The sequence below is a fragment of the Penaeus vannamei genome, chromosome 41, assembly GCF_042767895.1.
Source record: "Penaeus vannamei isolate JL-2024 chromosome 41, ASM4276789v1, whole genome shotgun sequence".
Classification (NCBI taxonomy): domain Eukaryota; kingdom Metazoa; phylum Arthropoda; class Malacostraca; order Decapoda; family Penaeidae; genus Penaeus; species Penaeus vannamei.
Window position 1 is genome coordinate 18,997,220 of NC_091589.1, and position 9,978 is coordinate 19,007,197.

At 40.1% G+C, this 9,978-nt stretch overlaps 1 protein-coding gene across 1 annotated transcript; it reads right to left on the reverse strand.

Moving 5' to 3' along the window:
* Nucleotides 1-1,203: 1,203 nt before the first annotated feature.
* On the reverse strand, nucleotides 1,204-6,552 carry LOC138860520 (uncharacterized). The gene is made up of 2 exons (XM_070118109.1): nucleotides 2,208-6,552; nucleotides 1,204-2,045 (listed from the first exon to the last, which is right to left on the reverse strand). Exons 1-2 carry the CDS (start codon nucleotides 6,550-6,552, stop codon nucleotides 1,204-1,206), a joined length of 5,187 nt encoding a protein of 1,728 aa, XP_069974210.1.
* Nucleotides 6,553-9,978: the final 3,426 nt, after the last annotated feature.

A 9,978-nucleotide genomic window follows, 5' to 3' on the forward strand; every position in this document is an offset into this window, starting at 1 on the left:
ACTATAATGATGATAATCATAAGAATAATGATAGTAATGATGATAATGATGATAATAGTAACCATAGAGTCCATTTATGATGAAATAAAGGCTAAAACTAATAAAATATCCAAAGTCGAAAAACGGCAAAATCTAGCGTATTACAGCCTTTTGAGAGAAAAGTAAAAAAACCCACTTTTTCGCTTTTCAATGATAATAATGATGATTTGAACATTAAATCTGGTATTTATGATGATTTTTTATGATAATGCCTTTATTATTAACAATAATGATGATAATTATAATGATTAAGACAATAATAATGATGATAATAATAATAAAATTATAATAATAAGGATATCTTTGATAATTACTGGAATAATAGCAAGAATTAACTCTATTCTAATAATTTTTATACTAATAATGACAATAGAAATAATAATTATATCATTATTATTGTTATTAAAATGAGTATTATTCTCATTATTATTTCTTAAATTATCATTATTGTTATTATCATTATAAAAATAGTTATAATGATGGAAATGACAGTAATAATTAGCAAAATAATAATTATAACTGTAATAATCATAATGATGTTAATGATAATCATGACTATAATGACTATAATGATGATAATCATAAGGATAATGACAATAATGATGATAATAATTGTGGGAAACGGCCTCACGAGACCCACACTTGGCAACAAAACATGATGTAGAAGCAGGATCAAAGGGCTGGGGGTTGTTGACTGAAACAGTGCTGACCTGGCAGTGCCACGTAGTGGCCTTTATTGCAACGAGTATTCATACATAAAAATATATGTGGAAAATAAGTACCTTTTCTCTGATATAAAACTACATTAAAATATAGTATTTCTCTAATTCAAATTCAGAAAAATATGTATTCTACTCAACAAAAATATAGATATTCTATAAAGAAGAAATAAAAACAAAGGAACTGAGGGTAAACACAGAAAACGTAATGTTCTGAGCATTAGGGGTAACTAACATATTTAACATACTCCCCACCATAGGAGTACTTACTCCTATCATAGACTAAATGTACTTAAATGAGGTAATAAAATCCTGAGAAATAGTAGTAGGACAGATTTTTCCTTGGAAATTGCTTCAGTAAACTCATTTATACTATAAGACTCACAAACTTATCTTCATTTCAACCTTAAGAAATAAGAACAACTAAACTAATTACAGCATATTATTACAAGTCAAGTTTATTTGGGGGTTTTATGGCACGACCCCGCTGACTAAAGGAAGTAGGCTTTAAACAACTCTCTTTACAAGGTTCAGAGGCACTATTTTCATTGTTTCCAGGAACTGATGATTTAACAATTTCCCCTGAGATAGATTCTCTCAAATCTTCATCAGAATCATCATAAAGATCACTATACATTTCAAGATCATGCAACTTCTGCACTGGTCTATTAATTACTCCTTTGTCAGTTTTTACCATGACACTCCTAATGATATTATCATTACCTGGGAATACTTCTGTTACAACACCTAATGGCCATTTTAGCCTAGGAACATAGTCTTCTCTGACAAGGACAATAGCACCTTTCTTTACATTACATTTTTGCACAAATCCCTTCACAACAGGTGGCAAGTTTCTTAGATAATCATTGCTCCATAATTTCCAAAACTTATCAAGTTGTTGCTGGCGAATACTTTCTCGGATAATCAAATCCTTTCCGGTGATACATGAAGGCTGATCATTAACCTCGAGTTGAAGTCCAGCATTACGTCCAATGAGAAATTGTGAGGGAGTCAAAGGATTAGAAACATCAGGTTCATCTCCAACATATGTTAAGGGTCTAGAATTCACACAAGCCTCAATTTCTTGAATGGTGGTCTCTAACTCAATTTTTGACAAACATTTAACCCCTATTGTCTTCCTCAAAGCTGACTTAACAGACCTAATCAAACGCTCCCACCAACCTCCCCACCATGGAGAACGGGGAACAATGAATTTCCATTGAGGAGACAATGGTCCATATTCTTGCTGAAGTTGACGAGCTGCACTCACAAATGTTTTGGCATTATCTGAGTAAAAAACAGAAGGAAGACCTCTTCGTGCTGCAAATCTACGTATTGCAAGCATGCAATCAGAAAGAGATAATGAATCAGTTAGTTCTAGGTGCACTGCTCTTACTACTGCTCAAGTAAACAACAAAATGTACAATTTCTTTGACGGCAAATCAATACAAAAGAGAGGACCAGCATAATCAAGACCTGTCACAGTGAAGGGAGGAGCAATCTTAACTCTTAATCCTGGTAGAGGTGCAACAGGCTGACTACAAGCCCTAGAATCATACCTCTTACACTTAACACACATTCTACAAACAGTTTTAGCAATTCTCCTGACTCCCAAAATCCAGTAGCTGCCTCTTAAAGTAGACACAATGGTCCCTACTCCAGCATGCTTCAGAAAAATATGCTGAAATTGAACCAAGAGCTTAGCAACATGACCTGAAGGAATAATAACAGGATGTTTACTTTCAAAACTTAAATCAGCATTCTCCAAACGTCCCTTAATTCTCAATAGGCCTTCATCATCTACAAAAGGATCTAAACTACACAAAGGAGAACCCATTGAAGGAGATTTACCCTTTTTCAAGTCTGCAATTTCCTGAACAAAATTCTCTCTCTGTACACAGTAGAACAATTTGGTCTTGGCCACTGCTAACTCAGCAGGAGACAAGGGACCTGACATCTTCACAGAATGAGGTCGGACATTATTAATAAATCTCATAACCCAAGCCACCACACAACGTGCCTTATTGAAGTTACTCCATCTCTCAAACTCAAATATGTTAGGAGAGTTTACAGATACACAAGAAATATTTCCTTTACTGCAACTTTCTTCAACAGGTAACTCTACAGTTTCTCCTTTATCACTTAGAGTTAAAGGTTCAGACAACCAAGAAGGGCCATTTATCCATAAAGTAGAATTAACAAGGGGTTCGGCTAACGCCCCTCTAGACACTAGATCAACAGGATTTTCTTTACCTGGACAATGGTACCAGTGGCATGGGGAGGTAAGACTCTGAATTTCAACAACTCTATTTGACACAAACACCTTCCATCTACAAGGATTACCCTTTATCCATGCAAGAGCAACCTTTGAGTCTGTCCAACAACAATAAGTCACAGTCTTATCGAGACAGAGGGCAGACTTCACAAAATCTAAGAGTCTAGCACAAAGTAAAGCACCAAGCAATTCTAGTCGAGGTAAAGTGACCCTCTTTATAGGTGCTACCCTTGACCTTGCTACCACTAATGACACCTGGTATGTTCCATCCACAAGAGGAACTCTCAAGTACACGCAAGCTCCATACCCTTTCTCTGAAGCATCACCAAAGGCATAGAGTTCTACACCAGACAACTCTTTCCAGGACATTTCTGGGAAATAGCAACGATTAATCTTCCAATATTTTAGAGCAGCAATGCTCTTAACCCAATTCTGAAACTTATTTTGCACCTCTTTAGGTAGTAACTCATCCCAATCAAGCCCAAGTCTCCATATGTCTTGAAAGAGGATTTTAGCATACATGACAAAGGGACTAATCAAACCAAGTGGGTCAAAAAGCCTGGCTATGAGACTAAGAATTGCTCTTTTGGTTGACACCAAATGTGTCTCCAGGTCTAAATCAATACCTTTAAAAACAAACTGATCTGACAAGGATAACCACTTCATACCTAAAACCTTTGTGGATTCATGTTCATCACCATGATCAATTTTATCATTAAACTTTGTTGCAAACAATTTACAATTTGAGTGCCATTTAGAAAGAGGGAACCCAGCTTCAGCCAAAATACTTTGAGCTTCTTTAAACTTCTCACAAGCTTCCTCAGCAGTGTCCACCCCTGACAGCCAATCATCTACATAAAGGTTTTCCTTTAACTCTTTTACTACTTCAGTATCAGGATAAGACTGTAAGTGGTATTTAATGGTGGCATTTAGCAAAAAAGGGCTACTTGTATTACCAAAGGGAACACGAACAAACCTCATCATTCTCATGGAGTCTTTGCATTTCCACAAAAAGCGATGAACATCTCGGTCTTCTGGCCGAACACAAATCTGCAAGAATGCCTTTGTAATATCAGCAGTCAATGCAACCTTCCACTTTCTGAAACGAACCAATACTTTCACAAGATCAGCGTTAAGTGAAGGACCAGACTCAAGACAATCATTTAAAGAAGTGCCATTATAACTAGTTGCAGAAGCATCAAAAACTGGTCTGACCTTAGTTGAAGAACTGCTCTCTTTGACAACTGGACGATGAGGCATATAATATGTAGGCTGAGAACTTACAACTTCACTTGAAGGGACTTCTTCAATTATTCCCTCTTGTTCATAATCAGTAAACACGTTAGAATATTGTTTCTGAAGCTCTGGGTCCTTATCTAACTTACGCCCTAATCCTTGCAACCTTTTCCTAGCAATTCCCTCATTATTCATAAGATTCTTCTTGCAGTCATCCGACTTCCAAGGTAAGCCTACTTCATAGCGTCCCTCTTCAAACTTAACATTTTCACAAAATTGCTTCAAAACAGGGTCTGAGGTAAATGGGCTAGGAACAGCTTCCTTTTGAGTTATGCCAACAGATTCTAAATCCCAAAACTCACGTAAATCAGAATCTGTCACATTTCCTATACACAACATTTGTGTAGACTCACAGTTGCTGATAGTAGGAACCTTCCATGAACCAGATAACACCCAACCAAATACAGACTTTTGGGCTACTAATCCATTACTCTGATGTGGCTTAATTTCAGGATCCATAAATCCCCAATAAGCATCCAAACCTACAAGTATGTCTATATTCAGGTGACTATTATTCTTGTAACCATCAGCAAGTTGAAAATCAGAAAATGCATCAACCAAATTACTAGGAATACAGGGTCTAGTCAATGGTGCACAAACCTTTGGAATCTCTAAAGCCATTAAATGTTTTGCACCATGTAAACCTACTAATTGCAAGTCAAAAATATTACTCTGTTTACCTGGAGGAGACTTACTACCTCCAAAAGCAGCATATGACACAGGTTCTGAGCTCACCCACTTGGGCTTAACTTTCTTCACAAGATTACTGGACACATAAGATCTATCAGAGCCTGTATCAAACAACAAGGTGGCTTCACAACAAGCACCTGACTCGCCAAACACTTTAACTCTAGCTGTCTGTAGCACACAGCTAGTCTTCGTCAACACATTACACTTGCTAAGAGTCACACCAACATGATTCACTTGGGGACTGCAATTTTCAGAAGGTTCTACAATATCACTAACCTTCTGATCACTCACACTTTTTTCCATAGCCTTTTCTGTGCTTCCTGTGCCCTTTGATCTACACAGAAGAAAATTATGATTGCCATTACACTTAGAACACTTGCTTTGACAACCACTGGAAATATGCCCCTTACTCAAACACTTGAAACACAAATGGGCAGCTTTGATTTTTTCTTCACGTTCCTTCAAAGGGAGCTTCAGGATATCCCAGCACTTCTCAGACTTGTGTTTCTTGCTGCAGAAAGCACAATAAGAAGATCCTACTTCAGATGAGGTGTGAAGAGCCGATGCAGAAGCCACTCTTCTTTTCTCCGAGTCCACAAATCGTCGTTCAGGCTTCCCCATCCCAACGTCCGGGAAAGTTTCAGATCTCTCTCGACGGCTTATCTCCTTCTGCAGGAACGTCAGCAGCCATTCCAGGTCACCTTCATGATTTGTAGATTCCCTTGACCATTCCAATCTTATCTCTTGAGGCAGACGACCCAAGACCAATGGAGTTAACACCACGCCAAATTGTTTATTATTAATGCCAAAGCTCTCCAAACTTCTTACATGCCAATGGAGTTGGTCTAGAAGATTCCACAGCGATTCAACATAATTTGCTCCTCTTATTTTAGGAGCTACAGAGATATTCATTAGTGCATGAATATGTGCATTTATGATTATTTGAGGTCGGCCAAATCTGTTCTTCAATATATCACATGCAACCTTGTAATTTGGAACAGTGAGTGTTACTCCTCGGATGGCAGACAATGCTTTTCCTTGTAACACTGATTGTAAATAAGTGAACTTAGTAATAACAGGTATGTCAGTCCTGTCTATTGAGGCTGTAAATCTATCCCAAAATGACTGCCATTGGGTCAGATCACCATCATATTTGGGAAGCTCTAGCTTTGGCAGCTTTGCATCTGAGGTGCTCATACTGGAGACAGAGCCTTTGTCACTGTCACTGCCATCATTAGCTCTCTTCATTCGCATGGTGACCTCAAATCTAACATTTGTTGCAGCTTTGCGAAAATTACTTGCTTCATCAAGGTCTGCATCTAAATCATCAGGATTAACAAGTTCTACTTCAACAGCTGTCTGCGCCTCATCCAACAATATTAGCCTCTTATCAAATTCAGCAGCAACTTGATCTAACTTCTCATAATTACTGTTGTTATCATTTAAAACCTCCTGGAGGTTCTGTACAGCTCTTGTCAACCAACCTCTTGATGCAGCCCTTTTCCTCTTCAATGCTTCAAGTGACTCTGCCATGTTTGTTACCTTACTTGTCCGGGCGACGACTCTATATCTAAAGCTTCCCGGGTCTGGGCACCAAAAATGTGGGAAACGGCCTCACGAGACCCACACTTGGCAACAAAACATGATGTAGAAGCAGGATCAAAGGGCTGGGGGTTGTTGACTGAAACAGTGCTGACCTGGCAGTGCCACGTAGTGGCCTTTATTGCAACGAGTATTCATACATAAAAATATATGTGGAAAATAAGTACCTTTTCTCTGATATAAAACTACATTAAAATATAGTATTTCTCTAATTCAAATTCAGAAAAATATGTATTCTACTCAACAAAAATATAGATATTCTATAACGAAGAAATAAAAACAAAGGAACTGAGGGTAAACACAGAAAACGTAATGTTCTGAGCATTAGGGGTAACTAACATATTTAACAATAATAATCATAGAGTCCATTTATAAGGAAATAAGGCTAAAACTAATAAAATTCCAAAAGTCGAAAAAAACGGCAAAATCTAGCGTATTACAGCCTTTTGAGAGAAAGGTCGAAAAAAACGTTTTTCGCTTTTTAATGATAATTATGATTTTAGCATGCATTCAGGTAATATAATGATTTTCATGATAATGCCCTCATTAATACCAATAATAATGATAATTATGATGATAATGAAAATAATAATGATGATAATAATAATAATAATAATTATTATATTGATAATTTTGATAATTACTGCAATAATAGCAATAATGAACTCTATTCTAATAATTTTTATACCAATAATGACAGTAGAAATAATAATGATATCATAATTCTTGTTATTGTCATTATTAATTCTATAAATATAATTATTGTTATTATCATTATAAAAATAGTTATAATGAAAATGACCGTAATAATTAGCATAATAATCATTAAAACTGAGAGAATGATAATGATAGTCATGACGATAATGACTATAATGATGATAATCATAAGAATAATGACAATAATGATGATAATTATGCTAATAATAATCATAGAGTCCATTTATAATGAAATAAAGGCTAAAACTAAAAGTCGAAAAAACGGCAGAATCTGCAGCCTTTTGAGAGAAAAGTCGAAAAAAAAAACATTTTCGCTTTTAAATGATAGCGACACAGCCAAGGTCCTGGTACCTCGCTTGTTGGTGGACCTCTTCCAACCAGAGGTTGACGTTTGGGTCATCAACGATCAGACAGTTCCGGTTGAGATCGAGCAAGGATTCGTCCTCTGCTATGCGGCGATCGTGGAGGTTTCACTTGATCGTCTCGAATACGACGCGGAATTCATGGACCAGGATTCCGGGGTTAACCCGGAAGATGTGGGCTCATCCTCCGGGGGAGCTTTAGACATCGATGATGGAAGCGAACCGGATAGTCTGATGGCGGACTTGGAGGACAGGTTCGATTTTGTACAAGGACTCAATGATTTTGGCTATAACACGGACGAGTTTGATGTTTTCCTGGTATGTTCTTTCGAGAACGAGGAACTCCCCTCATCAGTAGGGGCAGTTGGTGTTCGCCGGGTGGATCTTGCTCACCTGTCGTCAGTCCAACGTGAACAACTTGTCCAGGTACTTGATCGTTACCCGGATCTGTTCATCGAAGGGCTGCCTCCAGGTGTGGTGCCACACATGAAGCATAAAATCAAAACCACGGACGACCAACCCGTCCATGTGAAACAGTGGCGCCTCCCCAAGAGTACGCAGCAGTACATCCGTGCGGAGGGCGACAAGATGCTTTCTTGCTCACCATGGCTCTCTCCCGTTGTTCTAGTGAAAAAGAAGGATGGTTCGACATGCTTTTGCGTTGACTACCGTGCTTTGAACGCGAAAACAGTTTCAGATGCGTATCCCATACCCAGGATGGACGCTGTCATTGATCAGCTGGCGAGTAAATCTTGGTTTAGTGTCCTCGACGCTAAAAGCGCATACTGGACTGTTGAGGTGGATGAGAGGGACCGAGAAAAGACAGCTTTCTCGGACGGCGTCCGTCTGTTTCAGTTTTCGCGTATACCCTTTGGATTGACGACGGCCCCGTCAACTTTTCAGAGGGCTATCGCCGCCGTTCTCAACCCAGTGTTGGGCCACCACGCGCTGGCATATCTTGACGACGTCGTAATATACAATGCAGGGTTTGAGCAGCACCTATCTCACCTTGATGCCGTGTTGTAGTTGCTCGCTGGAGCAGGGTTCAGGCTTAACCTTTCAAAGTGTCGCTTCGCGACCGACACTTCGTTTTTTGGATTACACTGGATGGTGTTTTGCCTGACCCTGACAAGGTTACAGTGATACGAGCCATAAAGACACCACGTAACCACCACCAGTTCGCCAGTTCTTGGGAGCAACTGGTGCCCAATTACGCAAGGGTCGCATCTCCTTTGACTCGGCTCCTGAAAAAAGATACAAAATTTTCATGGAGCAAACCTCAGCAGGAGGCTTTTGAACGGCTAAAGCAGGCGCTTGCCACCGCGCCTTGCTTGATCCAACCAAATTTTGAGAAGCCCTATGAGCCTCACACCGATGCTTCAGGCACGGCGATCGGTGCTTGCCTTATGCAGCTGGATAAGGTTGGGGAACTCCACCCTGTTGCATATTTTTCTTGGAAGCTTAGGGATGCCGAGACCAGGTACCCGATCATCGATCTGGAAGCCCTAGCTGTTGTCGAGAGCACTAGTCATTATCACCTTTACCTTTATGGGAGACGATTCCGTATCTTAACAGACCACAGGCCGTTGGTATCAGTCTTCCGCAAGCCAACTGCCTCGGTAAGGATGACGCGATGGGCTCACGAACTGACATTTTACGACTTCGAGCTTCTTTATAAGCCGGGTCGGGTCCACCATGTCCCGGACTTGCTCACTCGTCAGATCGCAGCCATTGCTGACCTTGATAGCCCTTGCTGCAACCAGACATGGTGGAGCGTCATCAGAGAGACCAATTCGAATTTCGGGACCGAGTCCGATAATGAACGAGCTCTGCTTCAGCTCGTGATCCCAAGGTCGCTGCGCGGCGCTGCTTTGGATGCGGTCCATGCCGTACCGTCCGCGGGACATCGGGACGTCCACAGGACGTATCAGCGAATAAGGGATCCTTTTTACTTTCCCGGGATGTTGACCGCATCCCGGAGATATGTCACATCATGCGCGGCATGTCAATGGAGGAAAGGGGCGATCGCCCGAACCCCACTACAGTCCATGCCGGACGTCGCGGAGCTCCGTGGATATCCTCACTCTTACCCCTTCGGCGCGTGGAAACAAGTATGTCCTTGTGCTGATTGACCATCTTACCCGGTTTGTCGAGCTGTTCCCGTTGGCATCGAAGGACGCCCAAACCGTAGCAGACGTGTTTCTTGCGGAATTCGTTACTCGGTACGGTCCCCCGCGGACCCTGTTATCAGATAACGGCCTTGAATTTCGCAATCGTC